At 43.8% G+C, this 22,734-nt stretch overlaps 1 protein-coding gene across 3 annotated transcripts in view; it reads right to left on the bottom strand.

The window, feature by feature from the left end:
- The window catches only part of LOC138300212 (restin homolog), an 898,198-nt gene that overhangs the window by 259,505 nt on the left and 615,959 nt on the right, over positions 1-22,734 (bottom strand). For all 3 annotated transcript variants that reach the window (XM_069239250.1, XM_069239251.1, XM_069239252.1), the window contains exon 15: positions 592-688. In XM_069239250.1, the coding sequence (XP_069095351.1) occupies positions 592-688 (97 nt within the window). The remainder of the gene's footprint in view (positions 1-591; positions 689-22,734) is intronic.

Here is a 22,734-nt window from a genome sequence, read left to right on the forward strand (position 1 = left end):
CTTACGAGATATTGCACCAGGACCACCCAGGTTGCATCTTCCGTCACCACCAATCTTCTCCAAGTCATCGCCAAAATGTTGGGGTGATAAGAGAGTGTACTCTATACACCACAGGTTCTTGAATAAAAAGATTTATTGGAGAACACAACCTGGCATCTGTCCTTTCCAAGACACCAAGGAAACGGACAATCTTGGAACCCCATTCGCCTCACAATCTAAAACTCAACATCTCATACAAATTAGAATGGAACAAATGCAAATGGGATGCAACCTATATCAGAACACATTCCAGTAATAAAAAAAACAATTTTTATCGAAAAAAGCAAATGAAAAATTATCAGGAAAATTGCAGAATAGACAATGAAATGGCATGACTCATATGTAGTGTTTCCCTCGACTTCGAGCTGTTTGAAAAAAGGAAAGATTGGCAACTTAGTAGCTTTCGACTTTTCACTTAATTTAATTTATGTGTTTTCAAGTTAATATATAGTTCTGGAGGAATTGCTACCAATGTGATTCCTACTCACCTGGACATTTTTCTTTCCATGACTGCTCCAGCTGCCACCAGCCCATTGAAACAAGCTTACTCACCTCCACCAGTGCAGTGTCATCTGTTGTCTTGGTGGATTCTGATGGAGGCGCCAGTCCGGTAACACTTCTGATCATCTGTTCCTTCATCCTGTGGGGACTAAGAGAATGACTGATTATAAAGACCTGTAACTGCAACCACAATACAACCCTCCAAAGTCATTTCAGTATTGCGGTCATACGCTCACTTCTGAGCATGTCTTCAGATACTTCTCACGCTACAACAAGAGGTTACATTTACTGTTGTTGTGCACCCTCTAGCACAGCAGTTCCCAACCTGTGGTCCGGGACCCCTGGGATGTCTGTGAAGCCTCCTTAGGTGATCCGCAACTGCTTAGAAAACTAAATAATATTAACAAATTAATAGTGTATATAAATAAAGTTGCTAAATGTATAAGTGAACGATTTAAAATGTCAAGGAATTTGAAATTGGAGGCTAACAATTAAATCAGTATTCTCAGACTCATTTGTGGGAGCAGTGCAGGTGCATCAAACAGAATATACTATGGTTGATGTGTGACTTCAATTGACTTTAGAAAAGTTCCAACCTTTCTATTAAAATTATTATTGTTTTATTTATATGTGTTTGCAAATTAAATAACATTTGCTTAAGTGCTTGATGAATGCTGGTTTCTGAGTTTTTTGTGTATTCTTTTGCGTTTCAAATAATTAACATTGTGTAGGCCAGGGTCCCCGGCTTCCAGTAATGACTCAGTTGGGAAAGAGGGGGTGTGGTGAGAAGGGGCAGATTCCAATAATAATTTAGTGGGGTTCCCAGGTTCCAGTAATGATAAAGTAAGAGTCCACAGAGGTAAGAAGGTTGGGAACCACTACTCAAACACCTTGTTAAATGTACAACTGCATATTTCCTATATCCTCATGTCCTGTCCTCTGTCTCATACCAATCAGCCAAAAGCCTCTTTAATATGCACAATGAAAAAGGTTGCATAAATAGTCCAGAATTATTTCAATCCCTTTCTTGGTCATGCATTTTTCTGTCACTTCTTTCTTTAGATTCTTTTTTATTAATACCGCTTGTAATTTCTCAATTGCAATAACAAATGCACCACTATTCAAGGAAGCCTTCAGTGTCTCCAGTAACACCTCAGTGCCCGCCTTCTCTCTCCTTAAGAAGAGACCAAGCTCTTCTGAACGGTCTACTTCTGAGGTATTCAGCACCACCCCTCCCTTTTGCACCACCTGGAAGTTGATCAAGTATTTTGCACAGATTAGGCTCTAAGGCACTACTAAGTAGCCGGAAGGCAACATATTGGCACGATGTAAAAGTTAATAAAAAAATGTAATTAATCCCAAATAATACATATTGCTGGATAGGTTTTTGACAGTCTTTTCAAATTTAAAGGCAAACTTACTGGTGAGAATGTTTGCAACTTTGCATTATAAACTGGTGGGAATATGCTCTTTCAGTTGCACTCTGTTGTAATCTTATGGAAAAAGGCCAACCACATGCAAATCAGCCTGACCCAATTCCAAGAGGAGCAAAGTGGCCTGAGCAGCTTGATCGTATCATCTCTATGCAGAACAACAGGCAATGTCAGGCAGTTTCTGATACTTTGGGTTTTACTGGGGAATACTAGTAGCTTGAGCCCAAAGGCACAGGGAGACCAGAGATCCATAACTGCATACTCATTTGCAGTTGTCATACTGTATGAGGTTAGATGAGCAGGTCAGAATAAAGAATTTGGGGTATAGTAAGTCTAACTTGGAAGGTTGCTAATTTGCTATGGGCATGGGATTTCATGGCACATTCTGGTTGTTTGGCTCAGGAGTGATAGATAAATGTTATGCTTGGCTGTTATGAAGATAAGCAGAATAAATTCATATTCAGCATCTAAGTGTGTCTTCAGAGTTCTTTCCATCTCAGACATGTCCGGCAGATTGGCGATGAGTGAGGAAAAGAAGAAGCACTGTTTCTGTAAGCACGCTCTGGAAAACAGTGTATGTGCTGGATTTGTGATAAGCTGCACTGGGTTTCAAAGTGGTAGACATGTTGAATTTATGATAAGCAACATTTTTCTCAGATTAGGAAAAGAGACTCGATGAGCATTATCTATCTTTTCTGTAGGGCCTGGTACTTGAATCAAAAAATGCAAGGAAATATTGCAAGATCAACCGAAATCTCTGTGGCAATCTTGAAATCAGGCATAACTCATAGGAATGAATGGAAAGGTTCATTACTACGTTATGCACAGAAGTAAAATATAAGAAATAAAAAATAAACAAAAATTAATAATATTAACAACAAATAATAAATACTTGTAGTGGAAGAAGAAAGTGAAATAGGAAGCTTGTCATCAATAAATAGTGAACAAATACAACAAGAAGAAGAAAATACTTCAAATACAATTTTTCAAGATCATTGCCATTTGATCTGTCTGACCAACACACACTTGCTGAGGGATGGAAGCAACGAAAGTGAAGAATTTAGCATTTTGTAAAAGCTTCATGCAAAAGATACACTGATAGCCAGAGATATGCTTCTTAACTTAGTGGGAGATGATACAGAAGATTTGATAGCAACATTTCCAGAAGTAGATAAGAGAACATACAGATGGTTATGGCATGTTTGCAGGGAGATGAATCCATGGATGACTGCAACAAGACAAAGAAAGTTAGTAACATTTTGAGAATTTGAAAAAGTAAATTAACCAGGAACCAATACTGCTGAGGACTACTGAAGTAATTTAAGTAATTCAATAGAATTTGCAAGAACAAAATTGAAGAAATTGTGATCTTCCAGTGATTTTACAGATGGTTTGTTCGGATCCAGAGCAAAATCACATGCCGTTGGCATGGAAAAAAGAGGGGTGAAAGTAATATTATAAGTTTATCAGATGACGAGAAAACGTGAAAAAAAAGAAGGAAAATTTAATTTTTAAAAGCAAGGAACGAAAATATGCTATAAATGCGGTTTGAAATGTCCTCATGTGGGAATTTGTCTAGCTGCGGGGCATAAATGTTAAAAAATATGGAAAACTAAATCATTTTAGTAATGAGTGAAAAGCAAGGTCAGACCAATTCGGAATGGGTCTGGAAACAGAAAATGTATAAGAGGAATGAAAGATCATAACTGAGTGTGATCTAGACGATCATAAGGGAGTAGAATGGTTGTATTTGATGCAAGCGTTATAAAATGAAGCAAACAAAGGAAATTAACAAATAAAATGAACAAACAAGTCTCATACAAAGTTACAGAATAAAAAAAAAAACAGTAACTATAGACATGGAGTAACCAAGAAGTGTCTTTTGTCCCGCTAGTAGAGCAACATGTTATATCGTGTGCATTAATGAATACAAAAAAATTACAAAATAAGCCAACAACTTAGGATATGGAAATATGGCAAGCAAAGAAGAAGTCCATGTAATAAACAGAGGTTTGTGGACAGTGTTTATGAAGCAATGTTACTAGCTCAGATAAAGGGTCTTATTGTACCGACATTCAATGTAATGTGTTGAAAGGTTATCCAGATCTGTTCAAAAGACTGGGGAAAAATAAGACACACATTGCATAACAATAAACTTGTTAAACCTGTTGTGTAAAATCACAGATGAGTTCCTATACAGTTGCAAACACGCAGAGGATAAAATCAATTCTCTTTTGTAACAGGGCATAATTAGGCCACCAAGTGGCCTAACTACCTCCTTGAAATTCGTCATTTGTGGTCTATTATTTTCAGTTAGGGATGCAACCTGATCCAGCACAAGTGTCATCATTAAATGCAATTGCTTCTCCAAAATATGGACATGACCTCAGTTTATTTCTAGGAACGGCTAGTTAATGTGCTAGATAGATAAAAGATTGTGCTACAATAAACAGTCCTCTTAGTGAATTGAAAAAAGTAAAGTTATTTCAATGAAATCAAGACTATGATGCTGCATTAAAAATATAAAGATCAAATATCATTAGCCACTCAGCATATTTTGATTCATGTTTTTACACTGAATTAATCATAGATGCAAGTCCTGTGGGGCTTTGAACAATTAGGAAAAGAGGCTTTTTGACATACACCCTTCAATGGATAAATTAAATAACGACCCATTTGCAGAAGAATATTTAGGTTTCTTGATAAAAAATGCAATCCCACAACAATTTCAAAAAATTTAAAGAAAACTTCTGTATCCGATAGGACTATACATGAAGTAAAAAATATAGAAACAAATATACGGAGAATGATAAACTAAGCATACATTTTCCAACTGGAATAAATATAAAAAGAAATGTTTGCTCTTAAGAATTTTCAAGATGAAGTATCTGTAGTTTTATTAACCCCTTCGCTGCCAGGCCTTTTCTCCTCCTCTGCCGAGCCTTTTTCTGGCTATTTGGATCAGTTCGCACTTATGCCCTCATAACTTTTCGTCCACATAAGCTATACATGCCAAATTTGTGTCCTTTTTTCCCCCCTGACATCCTAGAGATTCTAAAGGTACCCAGAGTTTGTGGGTTCCCCTGGAGGAGAACAAGAAATTAGCCAAAATACAGCTAACATTTCACTTTTTTCAAAACAATGGGAACAAAGGGCTGCAGAAGAAAGCATGTGGTTTATCCCTGAAAATGGCATCAACAAAGGGTTTGCAGTGATAGAATCACCATCTTCCCAGCTTTCAGGAACAGGCAGACTTGAATCAGAAAACCACATTTTTCAACACAATTTTGGCATTTTACTGGGACATACCCCATTTTTACTATTTTCTATGCTTTCAGCCTCCTTCCAGTTAGTGACAGAAATGGGTTGAAACCAATGCTATATCCCGGACAGCTAAACATTCAGAAAAGTAGACAAAATTCTGAATTTAGCAAGGAGTCATTTGTGTAGATCCTTCAAGGTTTTCCAAAGAAAGTAACAGCTAAAATAAAAAAAACATTTAAATTGAGGCGAAAAAAATGCCATTTCTGTCCACATTTTCTTTATAACTTTTTCCAGCTATGGCAGAGTTTTGAAAGCAATATACTATTATTTCTGCTGGACTCCTCTCAGTGTGGGCATATGTATGGCTGGAAGGTTCTTCAAGAACCTTAGGTACCCAGAGCCAATAAATGAGCTGCACTTTGCAATGGGTTTTCATTGTATACCGGGTATACAGCAATTCATTTGGTGAAATATAAAGAGTGAAAAATAGGTACTAAGGAAACCTTTGTATTTCCAAAATGGGCACAAGATAAGGTGTTAAAAAGCAGTGGTTATTTGCACATCTCAGAATTCTGGGGTCCCCATACTAGCAAGTGAATTACAGGGCATTTCTCAAATAGACGTCTTTTTTTACACACTGTCTTACATTTGGAAGGAAAAAATGAATAGCAAGACCAGGGGCAATAACACTTGTTCTTCTATTCTGAATTTCCCCCATGTCTCCTGATAAAAATGGTACCTCACTTGTGTGGGTAGGCCTAATGCCCACGGCAGGAAATGCAACATAGACGCATCACATTTTTACATTGAAATCTCACGTGTTCTTTGGAACGTGCCTAGCTGTGGATTTTTGCCTCTAGTTCAGCCGGCACCTAGGGAAACCTATCAATCCTGTGCGTTTTTGAAAACTAGAAACCTGGTGTAATCCAGGATGGGGTGACTTGTGGGGCTCTCACCAGGTCCTGTTACCCAGATTCCTTTGCAAACCTCAAAATTTGGCAAAAAAAACACTTTTTCCTCACATTTCGATGATAGAATGTTCTGGAATCTGATAGGAGCCACAAATTTCCTTCCACCCAGCATTTCCCCAAGTCTCCTGATAAAAATGGAACCTCACTTGTGTGGTTAGGCCTAGTGCCCACGACAGGAAATGCCGCAAAACAAAACATGGACATATCAAAATTAGCAATTACAAAACTAACTGTTTTTGCGGGGGGCACCTGCGTTTTTGGTCTTGGGCTCAGCAGCCATTTAGGGAAACCTACCAAACCCAGACATTTCTGAAAACTAGACACCGGCGTGGATCCCCCAGTGTTTTCTTACCCAGAATCCTCAGCAAACCTCAAATTTAGCTAAAAATAAATAAATCACATTTTCCTACATTTCTGTGTGGGATCGCTGCACCAGCACAAATTTCCTACCACCTAACGTTTCCATCAGTCTCCCGATAAAAATGATACCTCACTTGTATAGGTGGGCCAAGTGCCTGTGACAGGAAAGAGCTAAAAACTTGTCGAAATTGAGGGGGAACCAAAGCGGGTCCAAAAGGGCAGTTTAAAAAAAAAATGTTTTTAGGATGACAAGTGGGGCAGGATTTTTATTGGTATAGATGCAACAATGCTGTGTGGTAGGAATTTTGTGGATTCCTGCAGATTCCAGAAGGTTCCATCAGAAAAATGTGTGATTTCAAGCAAAGTTGGAGGTTCGCCCAGCATTGTGGGTAAGAAAATGGTGCGGGTGCATGTGAAGCACACCACCCTGGACTCAGCCAGATGTTTAGTTTTCAGATGTGTCTAGGTCTCGTAGATTTTTCTACATGGCAGCGTCCCAAAGTCCAAAAAGTGCAGCCCTCACCATTCGAAGTGGGACGATTTTGAGAGTTAGACAAGCTCGCATGGCTCAAATGTAAAATTAAAACCCAAAATAATCAAATGTCCTCTTGCTTGCCATAGGGATAAGATCTTTTAGTGTGCGGGAGGAGAGCTTAAAGACCGTTACCCCCTTCAGTTGGCATAGGGGCATTACCACGCCCATACTGGTTGGCAGCCACCACTCCACTATTTTGTTTTAATTCCCTGGCATCTAGTAGGTTTCCTGCATCCCGGTAGTGTATGGGGGTAATTGCCCCATCTGCCCACCGGTGGGCAGAACAACTTTGTCCCCATTTATTTGGGGTGAGGGTTTGGCTATTACCCACCCTCTTTTTTTGAAAAAAGAATTCTTGCCTGGTATCTGGTGGGCTTTCTGCACCCCTCTCTCCCTTGGTGGAAGATGGGCCAAATAGATATAGGCCGATCTGCCCCCAAGGGGGCAGAAATGGCCAACAGTAATGTGCCCCCTTGGGGAGCGACCCTTGCCCAAGGGGCTGGCCCCCCCAAACAAAACACACAGACCAATTTCTGGTCCTAAGTGGTTTCTGCCCCCCTTGGGGGGCAGATTGGCCTAATAGAAATAGGCCTATCTGCCCCCAATGAGGGCAGAAATGGCCTAAAATAAATTTGCCCCCCAGGAGTGCGACCCTTGCCTAAGGGGTCTCTCCCCTTGCGTGAAATTGGTGCAAAAATAAAAGTCCTGGTGTTTAGTGGTTTCTGCCCCCCTTGGCGGCAGATTGGCCTATGACAAATAGGCCAACCTGCCCCCAAGGTGGGAAGAAATGGCCTAAAATAAAATTGCCGACCAGGGGAGTGACCCTTGCCTAAGGGGTCTCTCCCCATCTGTAAATAAAAAAAAAATATCCCTAATGCCTAGGTGGGAAGAAATGGCCTAGAATGAATTTGACCCCCCTAGGGAATCAGAAGATCGGAAGAGAAAGCAAGCACTATGGGAGTTATAGAAGAACAACTGCAACAACAAGATTTTTAAGAAACAAAACTTATTTTACAAAACTAGATGATAAATTCAGTGCACAGCAAATGGATAATCTCCAGAAAATGTAAACATGTCAACATTCCGTGATGCTGTATGGTCACCACTTACTACAGATTTTTAGGGCCTTTTAGAATCTGGACAATATTTATTGGTAATTAGTGATTAGTTCCACTGGTAAAATGAATATCATCAACGTCATCAGTTGTATTACTAGTGCTAGATAATATCTTTTCAACATGGGAATAGCAGACAAAAACAGATAATGGCCTACCGTTCAATAGTCATGATTATTAAAAGATTCATGGACTACATGGGAGTAAATTACAAAAAAATACTCCTATGTGGCATCAAGCAAATTAAGTGGCTGAAAAACAAGTCTAATAGCCACTATTAAAAAAAGTTTTAGAGAGCAAAATTAGCTCAAATGACTGTGGACCAAGCTTTGAGTTATGTGTTAAGGAATTATAGGAATATTCCACAAGGCTTAACAGGATAATGACAGTCAGGACTCATGTTTTGACAAGTTTGGAAAATAAGAGTACCACCAAGCAGCTACAGAAGCTCCCACAGATCATGAAGAGATTGTAAAAAAAATGAATTGACTAAAAAGAAGATGAAAAATAAGTAGCTCAGAGTAGACAAACACACACTCAGGAATAACTATGTGGTAATTGGGCTCTTGTTAAACGTCAAGTGAGAAAATCTGAAAGTTTAATACACCCAGACATTTTGAAAATAACAAGTAAATGTGGTATGATGGTTTCTGCAAAAAACTGAGAAAAGTCAATAACCAGAAAAACCTCTCATTTTAAGAGAATTAGGACTTCGGTATGCACTATCAATGAGTAAAGATTTTGCTTGTCTGAAAGTGAGTACAGAAATTAAGATACCGATTATTATTCTAATAGTGTTGTTGTTAGAAGGTCGAGGACATGCTCAATGAAACCTTGTAGGTTAATTGAGCATTGTTAGTAAATTTTATGTTAAGTTTAAATAAACGGGGGATATGAGATTAGTCATGTTTGTTTTGGTCTGTTTTTTTTTTTTTTGCATATGCTATGTGTATCTTCATTGATAGGTGTGATTAATCATTTCAGTCTTGTTTTTCTTGTTTTTGTATGAGTATGTGGGGCATAGTAATTCTAACTTGGAAGATTGCTGGGGGCTTGGGATTGTACCATTCATGCAGCTAGATAAGAACAGAAATGGCAGTTACATGCTACACTTTGCTGTAATGAAGGTGATCAGAATAAATTAATCTTTGTGAGTCTATGGAGATTTTACTAGCTGGCACATGTCCAGACATAGGGTTACATTTCAAAACGAAAACCAATACTCAAAATTACTAAAATGTGTTTTCTTAGAGAATCATCCTTATTACTTTTTTGAATGAGCCACAGCTCTCATTAAGTCAGTGTATATGTATTTGGATATATGTACAATCTAGACTTTCCACGTAAAATACTTAAGTAAGAGTACACTGATCTATTGTTAAGTAAAAACAACTTTATCCTTATGTTTAAAACTTTACAAATCCTTCCTCAATGTTCACACATCTTTCACAAAGGGCACTTTTAGTGACTGCAGTGCACTCTTCAAACATTTTTGATGGACAGTTACAGGATTTCAAAAATTTTGGGTTTAGGAAGAAAGTTTGCTGACATTGATCAGCAAGTTCTGAAAACTAGTGCCTTGTTTTTTACTTCATTTGTCAGGCGCTCAGACATTAATCAGCTATTTTTTCTCACTCATTTGACAACTATCGCTTGTTTCGTTTTTCAACAAACCATTTAATTTTGAATTCAACAATTTTGAAACCAAACAAGCAATACAATATCAATGTGTGGTTTTTGGAAAGACTACTAATGAGTGTACAATTGAGTTCACCCCAAATTAGAGAGGCCAACAAAGTGTAAAATAAAAATTTTACCTTCCCCAAAAAATAATTTAGAAATTAGTGTTAGTACATTTTGGAGAAAAAAAACATTAAATAAGATATGTCCGTTTCAGAACATTCATTTGGGTTAACACAAACGTACAGCTTCATCAACACAAAAATTGTGTCTTAACTGCAACTACTGAAAAGTGCAGAGCTCCCGCTTTGAAGGTTCAACCATTTCCTTGCAACTTTAATTCATATATTTTAATGTAAATGTTTTATTTTTTTCAGTTTGCAAAAAATATAGTCTAATTGTTCATTTGGTTTCTAAAATATAAATAATAATATCTCAATAGCAGACTGCTTAGTAAATCTGTTTGTTTACTTCAATTATATTTGCAGAATGTGATTTTCATTTAAATTAAAACCTGTAGTATTTCTCTGAGCAACCTCTCACAGTACTAATTAATATAAATATTAAGGCCTATGCTATTGTCATGCAATTCCTTTGAGGTAAGAGGACTATATATTAGGACAACAGAACTTCAGAAGGTGGGGGACTAGCTCCATCCACACTATCAGGAGCTGTTGGCCCAATTTCTGACTAGCTCACAGTGCCTCACCCGAACTCCTAGACCAACCGGGGAGGAAGGTGATTACAACAACCTAAACATGATACTCTGACTCCTCAGGAAAGCCCTGGAAACAGATTCCACCTTTCATTGTATTACTCTTGCATGTCCAGTGACAAAACAAAGATGAGAGATAAGATTTCAATACATTTAGTTTCAACAATTACAATGTGCTATAAAGAGAATGTGCTGCAATAATTAGGCAGTTGAAACAAAGCAAAGTAATGAGCATTATGAACACGGCAAAGAAATAAACAATGCAACCATGGTGAATGGGGTTTAAGAGGTTCCTACCTAACCCTAAAACTATATTGAGAGCATAGCGGGTGTACCCTTCTGCCTGGCACGATTTAAGGGATCAGCCCCAGCCCCATACTGGAAGACAATGTCAGGAGTCGGCCTGCATTGTAGATGACAATCCTCTTGGGAAGCTAGTAGACTAGCACCAGCAGAGCTGCATGACGAACATAGCATTCGCCCCAGGAAGGTTGTGGCTGGAATGCCCTCTGCTCCTTCCGGGTCAGTCCATCGTTTATTTAAAAAAGCTATTCTGTGTTGGAAGCACAGCTTGATGCAATGCTAGAAGCAATGCTAGAAGTTGTCTCCTGAACAGGCAACACAAGAACTAGGGTATTGTGTTTAGTGTTCCTAGCCTTGAATAGAAAGTACTGATTCCATGTTGTGCAAAGGCTAACTAAACAAGCAACTTGTACCACACATTCCTAGAAGAATATTATGCATGAAATGTGTGCAAATGTCATTGCTAAAAGCAGTGCAGCTAAAACAAATAAAATATAAAACTAAGCTAAAAAAAAAAAGGGAGGGAACCAACTCGGGTCCAAAAGGTCCTCCCATCAATATGTGAGTTGTCTCTACTCAGTTTAAACAACCATACTAATGTTTATACAAGTTCAGCAGCACAAGTAGACCTTACACCATATTCCAAATTTAATATGACCAGTCGTGAGGTGCTTCACAAGCCTAATACGTTTCTCAGAACTGAGCCATGTAATATGTCTATTGTTAGACTCACAGAGGGAAGCCAGGTCGGGCACCATAAGTCAGGATTTTTGTCACTTTGGAATGGTATACATCAATTATTGGCTGTAAAGAAAGCCTACCATATTTATACTCAAAACGCAACATGTGATACAAAGTCATATACACTGAATGTCTCTTTGCTTCAACACTTCATTCAGGTATTGAAGGGAATTCGCAACCAGCTATAAGTTACTTGTTCTAACTGCCTTCCATGACAAATCAGCATTGTCTAAATGTACTCTTTCCAAATGTTAAAATCTGACTTTTGACAATGTTAAGTTTTAAAATTGACAAACAACGTTCAATGGGATTAATTCAATTAATTCGTAGAGAAGTGCACTAAAAGATTACATTAAACCTGTGAACACATTGTTGCTGTGTGCATAGAACAAAAGGCAAAGTATCATAAGTGCGGTAAAGTCACAAAAAGCAAAGGTAACCCAGGTTAATACACATAACATTGAATGGTTCTATTTGCATTAAGTATTGTAGTAAGAATACACAATTAAGCCAACAGTGCAGACAACTGGGGCTCTGGGATATGTGAAAAATATACACAAATGACACGGATTAAGTTGACAACACTCTGGGCTGCAAACAAACAACACATTTAAAATCTCCTGTCTATTCAGGTATTTAAGTTTTGTTACATAATGCAGCCAAAGTGTCCCCCCCCCTGCCCCCCCCCCTCCCTTCCGCTTTCCCGCCGCCACCTTCTGCACGCCCCCGCCCCCCAGCTCCCATTCGCCCCCAGCTGACCCCTCCCCCCCTCCTCCCTCTTATGGTGGCCGCTGCGCGACCGCGCCGCTGGCGCGCCAGAGGCAAGCCCGTCTGCGCCCGTCTGCGCCTGGCCCGCACCCAGCGCCACGACCCCTGGTCCCCAGCTCTCCCAAACCCCGCTGCTCCGCTACGACCCCACCACCCTCCACGCCCTCAACCCAGGGCGCTCCAACACCTGCTTCCAAGCGCACCCCAAACGCACCCATGGACCCTTCACCTGCCACTCCTGCAAACGCATCTTCCACCACGCAACTACCACGACCACCAGCCCACGCGCCATCAACCACCTCAAGTGCATCCTGGTCAACGCTCGATCCATCCACAAGCACGCCGTTGAACTCTGGGACCTCCTGGACTCCACAGCACCGGACGTCGCCTTCCTCACGGAGACCTGGATGAACGCCTCCTCGGCCCCTGACATCGCGACTACCATCCCCGAAGGCTACAAGATTTCCAGGAAAGACCGCACCAACCAAGTAGGAGGAGGAATCGCCATCGTCTTCAAAGACTCCATCAGCGTCACCACCTCCACCGAAGACACCCCCCTCGCCGCTGAACACACGCATTTCCAGATTCGCACCGACCCCAGGACCACCCTCAGAGGATCCCTTGTCTACCGTTCCCCCCGGACCGCGCGCCCCTTTCAGCGACTCCATCGCCGACTTCGTCTCCCCGCACGCCCTGGCCTCGCCGGACTACATCCTCCTAGGCGACCTCAACTTCCATCTGGAACAGAACAACGACCCCAACACCACCGCTCTGCTCGACAACCTCGCCAACCTCGGCCTCAAGCAACTGGTGAACACCGCCACCCACATCGCCGGACACACGCTTGACTCCATCTTCTCCGCCAGCAAACACGTCTCCTTCAGCCACGCCTCCGCTCTACACTGAACCGACCACAGCTGTGTCCATTTCACATTCCGACGCGAGACCCGCCACCTCCGCACTCAACCCATCCCTCGTCGACAGTGGAACAAAATCCCCGAAGAACAGCTCTTCTCCACGCTCACCATCAACCAACCCACCCTCACCACCGACGACCCCAACGACGCAGCCCTCAGCCTCACGAACTGGATCACCAACTGCGCAGACAACCTTGCACCCCTCAGACGCACGCATCGACAGGCCAACACCAAAAAACCTCTCTGGTTCTCTGACACCCTTAAGGAATCGAAGAAAACCTGTCGCGCCATCGAGAGAACCTGGCGCAAGGACCACACCGCTGACAACATGACCGCCCTCAAGAACGCGACCCGCGAACACCACCACCTGATCCGCGCAGCCAAAAGGGATTTCTTCACCGACAGACTGGACAAAAACAGCCACAACAGCAGAGAACTTTTCAGCATCGTTAAAGAGTTCTCCACCCCCAACGCCAACGCCGTCACGCCCTCACAAGACCTGTGCAACTCCCTCGCCACCTTCTTCCATCGCAAGATCACCGACCTCCACGACAGCTTCGGACACCAGACCCAACCAAGCATAACCGAACCCACACCCCCGGCAATCACCCTCAACGCCTGGACCCACATCAACACTGAAGAAACCAAAACCACCATGAACTCTATCCACTCCGGCGCCCCATCGGACACCTGCCCTCACTTCATCTTCAATAAAGCCGACGACATCATCGCACCGCACCTCCAGGCCATCATCAACTCTTCATTTTCTTCTGCTACCTTCCCCGAAAGCTGGAAACACGCCGAAGTCAACGCCCTACTAAAGAAACCTACGGCTGACCCAAGCGACCTGAAAAACTTCCGCCCCATCTCGCTCCTCCCCTTCCCTGCCAAGGTAATAGAGAAGACCGTCAACAAACAGCTTACCAACTTCCTGGAAGACAACAACCTTCTCGACCCTTCACAAACCGGATTCCGAACCAACCACAGCACTGAAACCGCCCTCATCTCAGTCACAGACGACATCAGAACCCTGATGGACAACGGTGAAACAGTCGCCCTCATCCTCCTCGACCTCTCGGCTGCCTTCGACACCGTCTGTCACCGCACCCTAATAACACGCCTTCACTCCACCGGGATCCAAGGCCAGGCCCTGGACTGGATCGCCTCCTTCCTCTCAAACCGCTCTCAAAGAGTTTACCTCCCACCTTTTCGCTCAGACCCCACCGAGATCATCTGCGGCGTACCTAAAGGCTCCTCGCTCAGCCCGACACTCTTCAAGGTCTACATGAGCCCCCTCGCCGACATCGTATGCAAGCACAACATCATCATCACCTCCTACGCCGACGACACCCAACTTATACTCTCCCTCACCAAGGACCCCGCCAGTGCTAAGACCAACCTACAAGATGGCATGAAGGACGTCGCAGATTGGATGAGGCTCAGCCGCCTAAAGCTGAACTCTGACAAAACGGAAGTCCTCATCCTCGGCAACACCCCGACCGCATGGGACGATTCCTGGTGGCCCACGGCCCTTGGCACCGCACCGACCCCCTCAGACCACGCCCGCAACCTCGGCTTCATCTTGGACCCTCTTCTCACCATGACCAAACAAGTCAACGCCTTGTCCTCCGCCTGCTTCCTCACCCTCCGCATGCTCCGCAAGATCTTCCGCTGGATCCCCGCCGACACCAGAAAAACCGTGACCCACGCCCTCGTCACGAGCCGCCTGGACTACAGCAACACCCTCTATGCTGGGACCACCGCTAAACTCCAAAAACGCCTGCAACGTATTCAAAACGCCTCGGCCCGCCTCATCCTCGACGTACCCCGCAACAGCCACATCTCCGCACACCTGAGACACCTGCATTGGCTCCCAGTCAGTAAAAGGATCACCTTCCGACTTCTCACCCACGCACACAAAGCCCTCCACAACAAGGGACCGGAATACCTCAACCGTCGCCTCAGCTTCTACGCCCCCACCCGTCTCCTCCGTTCCTCTGGCCTCGCGCTCGCTGCCGTCCCTCGCATCCGCCGCTCCACGGCGGGTGGGAGGTCCTTCTCCTACCTGGCAGCCAAGACCTGGAACACCCTCCCCACCAGCCTCAGGACCACCCAGGACCACTCCGCATTCCGGAGACTCCTCAAGACCTGGCTTTTCGAGCAGCAGTAACCCCCCCTCACCCCCTAGCACCTTGAGACCCGCACGGATGAGTAGCGCGCTTTATAAATGTTAATGATTTGATTTGAAGTGTAGTGATGTCCACATGCCGACCCAAGGGGTCTCACCAGGACATAACGACTGTCTGGCTAGATCAGACTTGATGAAACCATTCTACCCAGGAGGTCAGAAAGTAAAATGAATAGTCAGGCCTGGCAGTTAAGAAATCCAAATAGACGGAACACCAGTATGGCGTGTAAGACAGCAGGCAGGAAATGCCCTGTCTGTGCGGCTCGGTCGAAGGTTCGGTTACCATTTCATTTTCTGACTTTACTGCAGTCATAGGCCCATATTTAAACTTTTTGATGCAAAACTGCGCCAGCGCAGTTTTGCGTCAAAAATATTACCGCCGGCTAACGCCATTTCGGTGCGCCGTGCGGGCGTCAAATTTATACTTTGACGCACAGCGGCGCAAACCACAGGTGTAAGTCATTTTTTCTTTACACACACCGCAGCGTCAAGTCGTAAAGCAAAATGACGTTAACGCAGCGGAAATGACTGTGGGTCAATTTACGACACCGCAAACCGGATGTGCAGCGTTTTTTGACACAATAGTGTCAAAATTCCCCACAAACACAGCCATTTCAGCAGAGGAGAGCCAAAATGGATCCCAGATGCCTGTACAGACCCCAGGAAGATGACAACAGACCAGGAACCAGCCAGGAGGACCCACACAAGAACTAGGACAGTTTTAAGAAAAAAAGAAAGTGTTGCTTCAGTGCAGAGGAACAGGAAATTCTGGTGAAAGAGGTGATGGAACACCAGCACCAACTGTTTGTCACCTCAAAGTTGCCAATCAGTAGGAGAGAGGCAATATGGCAACAAATTGTTGACAAGATCAACAGTGTGGCAGAAGTACACAGAACAGTCATCGAGTGCAAGAAACGTTGGCATTACTGCAAGCGCAGGACCAAGGAAAAGATGGCCAGGAACAGGAAGTCAGCACTAGAGACTGGAGGTGGTAGTCCAGCACACCAGGAGGCCCTGGACCACATGGAGGAGATGGTGGCAGCCGTCATCCATGAGGAGATCGTCACAGGGATTCAAGGACAGGACAGCGCAGACTACCAGGAGACAACACACATGCAGGGTAAATCACATCGGGAATTAAAATGCACTAATGTCAACTACAACCGGGGGGTGGAGTACCAACCACAAAATGGCCTGTACAGAGAGAAGCTGGGGCACACCATAACACAACACCAACAACAGTTCCATGGGGGTATGCTGCCATGCCAACGATGTAGCAAAGGTAAAGCCACGCCAGGAGGGAAGGGCACAACGTCAAACTGACATCCCGTCACACGTCAGCCACTATACCCCCTACATTAACTAGGGCCCAATTAACAACCTCTAGCCATACTGACAACTGGAGTGTAACAGTGACAACAGTTGCCACTACCACCTCAGCTGTGTGTGCAGCTCAAGGCAGTAACGTCCCCATGGATCATACACACCTAAATTAGTGGGTTGAGGATGACAACTTTAACAATCCCCTGAAACAAGACAAATGTTCCAGTCCTGTCAATTGTGAATGCTCATAGTTGCCGCAAACATCCGCCAATGTCATCAACATTAGGAGCTACACAGCACTAAGGTCACACCCATGCTGCATATGTCAGGGTCCACCCTGTGCCTGGGTCACAATGCAACATCCCAAATGTCATACTGCTCAGGCAACAGCATTGAGACGGAGGACACATGTAACTGGTCACTGAAATACACCTGCACAGTCAGAGGAGGAAATAGGGCACTGCTACGACTATCAGGGCAATCCAAACTCCACACATTCCCCAACATCAGCTGTACACATTACCAATGCTAACATCCATATCATGCCATAACAATGCTATGCATAGGATACGCGACATTTCAACTACATATAAGTGGATGTGCAAGATCAGAGACTGGGGCAGGTCCAGATTGTTAAGTGTGCTGCTAGTGCCATCAGAGCACCCACAGCCAGTGAAAGGTCTCACCATGAGAAAGGATGTAGACGGAGGGTTGAGTAGGACAAGAAGGTGGCAATGCTATTTGGCCTAAGACAACACTACAGGAGATGATGCCGACAAGTCTAATAACTTACCACAATACATGTGACAAGCAGGTGGGGAATAGGCCTGGGAGAATGCCCATCTGAAAGACTGGAGCAATGAACAGGAAACAAGATCACAATGTGAAATCATCACAAAGCAGGCATGTCACATCACCAATGCCACAACACAGACACACTAATTGTACCCTATTTCATTGCAGAGGACGATGGATCTCCTGTGGAAATGCTTGTCCAGGACTACCCTGATGACATGGATGACGAGCTGACGAACATCAGCCACCAGACCCTCCAAGATGTCCTTGGAACCCTCCAGACCCCACCTTCTGTCACAAGGAGGAGCACAGAACAAGCAGCCATCACAGAGGACCAAATTGTAAGACCTGCCAGCTCCAATACAGCTGAGGACTCAGATGACACAAGCACCAGCTTTGAGAGAACTGTAGTCGGAGTACAGCGGGAGATGGCCAAGGAGGTGCGGGTGGGGATGCAAACTATGGCAGCCAGCCTAGAGGGGGTGCGTTCGTGCATGATGTCAACTCAAGAACAGGCAGCAGCTATGCAAGGGCGAACAACTATCTTGCAGGAACTTGAAAAAAGGCTGAAGGAAATCAGTACAGCTGTAATACAGTTGACCCAACACCTACAACAGTAATCCTGTCAACGCGTGCACGAATGCAACATTGAACCCCTCAGGGCCGACCTGGCTGCCTTCCATCGTGATGTGACTGCTATTCTCAAGAACCAGCAGATCCTCCTTGCAGCAGTACTGCCCTTAAGACCTTCACAGGTAGCAGCGACCGGGATGTCTGACTCCACGTCTTCTAACACTGCGGTGTGTGTGGCCCCTTCACAACCACCACCACCAAGGACAGAGGAGGCAACACACACATCAGAAGAAGAAGACATGGAACAGATCACATTCACACGTAAAAGTACCGAGAAGCACTAGTCCCTGCCACATGGCCACCTATTACCAAGGTCCAGCGCTTAGTTACATGCCAGTCTTGCAACAACTGTACTCAATGACTGTTCTGCAAACGACTGTATATCTTGTCAGCCTGCCCAGTGATTGTCTCTCTCTTACTCATTGGCAAATCCTGTCCCTCTGCACTGTCTGACACATCACCCCAGCATGTCAAACGCATTTTCCTTTAGCACTTGTGTAGGATCACAATGGAAGATGTCACTATAATGGACTCACAATCATGGACAATGTACATATAGCACTACAGCACTTTTCAATAAATAGCACTTACACAACCACTTTGTCTCTGTGTAATGTGACACATCTACCGTGCAGTAGATCACTGAAATTTGCCTCCTGTCAAATTACATAGCTTGCCAATACAACTGTCCTGAAATAATGCAGTCTGCTAACTATGCACAGTGGCCTAGATTGCACCATACTCTGCCCTTCCTGAAGGTAATATCTGATGAAAATAGAAACCATACACCATAATGCTGTGTTGGACAGAATAATGCTTCCTCAAGGGATATCTAAGCCATTAAATAGTGGCAGCAAAATGTTGGCACCATGCAGTACTAACACATATAACATTGCCAACAAATCTAAGCGAACAGTCAACAAACTGCATGAATGAAGGTGTCTGAGTTTACATCTTTAAATAAGTAATCATGCTGAACAGTGTCACAAAGGATCTATGTGAGTCATGAACACGATACTACAAGAGTGCTTACTACCACTCAGCTAATAAGGGTTTCCTTGAACATCACACTGCAGTCAGACATAACACAGTGTCCACAAACATAAATCTGGAAGCACTGTATGTGACATTGAAAACATACTTAATGAAAAAAACATGTTGGGATCCATAGTAACTGTGATTGGTGGTTGCAATGAATGGTCTAATATTTGCAAGGTAGCTCTGGGGTAGCTGCCAATGTTACAGCTCAGTTGGGATTTTCTTGTAGCATGGGACACAAATGTAATACAACAGAATTCATGTACACTTATGCCAAGGCCCTGATCTACAAGCATTTCACACATACTGTAAAGGGTTCACTACATATTTATTAAACGGTAATAACAGAAGAGAAAACTCGGGGAAAAGCCTTACCTACTCTAATCTACCCTAACTACTCATTACCCACAACTGTCCCTAACTAACCTAAGCTAAACTTACTTATCACATGTAACGAAACGTTCTAAACATCAACCTCCCACCCACCTTATGAGACGGGACACATTGAGGACAACAAATACTAACCTAAACACAAACTATCCTATACTAAACAAATATATATATTTTTATATATATATATATATATATATATATATATATATATATATATATATATATATATATATATATATGTGTTTTCAAAACACACAAGAACCCCAACATATCCCCCCACCCACCCACTCAAAAAGAAAATATTGAAATACTCAGGACCCTTCACCCCCCACCCCTCACCCACTAACACTAACTAAACTAACAGCCTATACTACCCTAACACTAAGCCCCCTAAACCCACAAAGTATAAGAATAAGGAAAGAGGAGGGAGGGGAGGGAATCATGTCCATCAAAACTGTCTACGAGGTTGGCCCTCCAGAGGGTCCGCTAAATGGACCGCACCCGCCAGTTGATATGGCAAACATCCTGCCGCAGGCGACTCATTTTCCTGAGGACACAGTCCATTTTGCGCTGCATGTCCACAAAAGCAGCAGGGTCAATTGTTGCAGCTGGGGTGGTCTGTGTGCCAGCGGTGGAAGTGTGGGGCCGTGTATGGTCAATGCCTGTGGGCTGCCTTGAAGGTGGTCCACTGCTAGGGCCTGGAGCACTTCCTGATGATGTTGGCACAACGGTCACATCTGTTGGTGGTGCCACCTGGGTGGTAGTGGTGGTGATGCTGGTGGTGGCTGTGGTGGGCAAAGAAGGGCCACCCTGTGGGAATGCCCTCCAGGCTCCGGAGGCCCGTTCGGTCCTGTATCTTCGGGCCATCCTTCTGTACCCCGACTCTACCTGCAGTATATGTTGGTACCACATTGCCCGCCTCTGGAATTCACGCACCTGGATGGGTGTCATTTTAGCAGCTGTGAAGACAAATGAACAAAAATTACATTAGGAACTGCATTGTGCGAAATGGCACAATTACCAGGTGGTCCAGCAGATCTTGCTCCCTGGAGATGAGGTCAGCCCAGCGGTGCTTCAGCTGGTGGTTATTCCTCTGGCTCCGATACACACGTTGCAAGTGATGCAGAACCTTTCCCCACCGGATTCTCCGTGCCTCAGTGTGATACGCCTGTATTACCCGCCCACCTGCTTCTATTATAAGGGGGAGGAAATGGCACACCAGCCATATAAACCCCCCAAGCTCCTCCTCACCCATCTTGCCAAGACGTGGCCTACCCAACATCTTAGCACAGAAAAAGGGAAAAGAGGGGATAAAGAAGAACAAAGGAGAATAGGGGGAAGTAGAATAAGAAAAAAGTAAACTAAACTACTAAAAGAGCCCAACTATCCCCAAACTATCACTACCCACAACAGACTCCCACAAACAACAAAGACAATACAGTTCTGGACAATAGTACACAATAAACACTCAGACAGAATACAACAACAATATTTAATTCACAAACTAACAAGTAATGGACCACACAGGAGACAAAAGCACAATTTGACTGGACAAAACTCAGAACACAGCCACACAGTCTAGAAGAATCACAGACTGCAAAGTGAAAGTACACCCACTGTACATAATCTGTAAACAGGATATCCTATTACATCACTTCCTGCATAAAATGGGCGCCGTTTTTTTGACGCATACAGTATGTGCGTCATTTTTTTCGACGCACAGGAGTAAAAATGAGGCCACATCCATATATTTGGAAATAGTCTAACACTTACCTAATTTTCAGGGCATAATGCGTTGTTTTCGGGCATAAGCGTCATTTTTTTACACTTGTGTGTCATTTTTTTACGCGTATGCGTCAAAATTTCAGGACATTAACTGGGTTTGGGTCATTTTGACATTTTAATGTAATGTTACATTTGTGACACAACTGAGATAGGCTGATTGCATCCACTTTGGCTTGACAGTGTATGGTCACATGTGAGACATCATACTGCTGCGGACCATGATCCGCTACTTCCTTAACAGGATTTTCACTCTTGGCTGACGCACTAGATGGCCATATGTGTGTCCTACATATATCTATTGCACAAATTGGGCATGTTTGGAGTCAGGAGAGGATAGCAAGGTGACGCACATAAGTTCAATACCTCAATGCCTATGGCTCAAAGTGTGTGCATTGGCTACTAATGTAGTTGTTGACCCAGTGTGTGTGCATCACAAGATGCATTATAGAAAATATGCTTGTATGAATGTGAAGTCAATGTGTCCAAACCTTAGATGCAAGTCAGGGTGGAAATGAGAGAGGACATGTGTTAGTCATACATGTAGCAACATATGTTGTGTGCACTTCCAAGATTTTGGGTGACGTAGACACCACAAATGACAAAGCATGCACCGGATAGATGGAAGACGCTTGTTCATGTCAATGGTCCAAAAGTTTCCCATCCCATGTCCTGGAAATTTGGAAACTGCTTCCTAGGCACTTGTAGGTGGACCCACCGTGAGTCAGGCACATGTACAGACTAAGTGGGTACCATGTTATTGGCACAGACAGCCAACGGTGACCCACAACTGTAATATCACGCCACAGTTGTGGTCATATGACTGAGCCACAACTCTCCTGTGGCAGTGGTGGACCAGCAGAGGAGGCAGCACGTGGCCACATATTTCCAGTGATCAATTGCACAGAGGTGTCTGGTTCATGTGCGTGGTCCAATGCTGATCCTGTATATTTTTAGGGGTTTATGTTGTCACAGTTACGTCCAGGTCTCATCATGAGTCAGTGGCGGCTATTCCTGTATCTACTGAGTAGCCTTCTGAGATCAATGGAAGTAAAGTCGATGAGGACATGAGAACCTACATGGGAATGGTCCCACCCTGTCACTGCAGACGTGTTATTAGACTGTCAACAGGGCAACCTTGGTGTGCTGAGTGAGATCATATCTCAGGAGTCATGTTCGGGCAGGTGTCATTACAACATTTGTACACAGGTTGGCCTGTTAAGTTCCCATTGCATCTGGC

The sequence above is a fragment of the Pleurodeles waltl genome, chromosome 6 (assembly GCF_031143425.1).
Source record: "Pleurodeles waltl isolate 20211129_DDA chromosome 6, aPleWal1.hap1.20221129, whole genome shotgun sequence".
Taxonomy (NCBI): Eukaryota; Metazoa; Chordata; class Amphibia; order Caudata; family Salamandridae; genus Pleurodeles; species Pleurodeles waltl.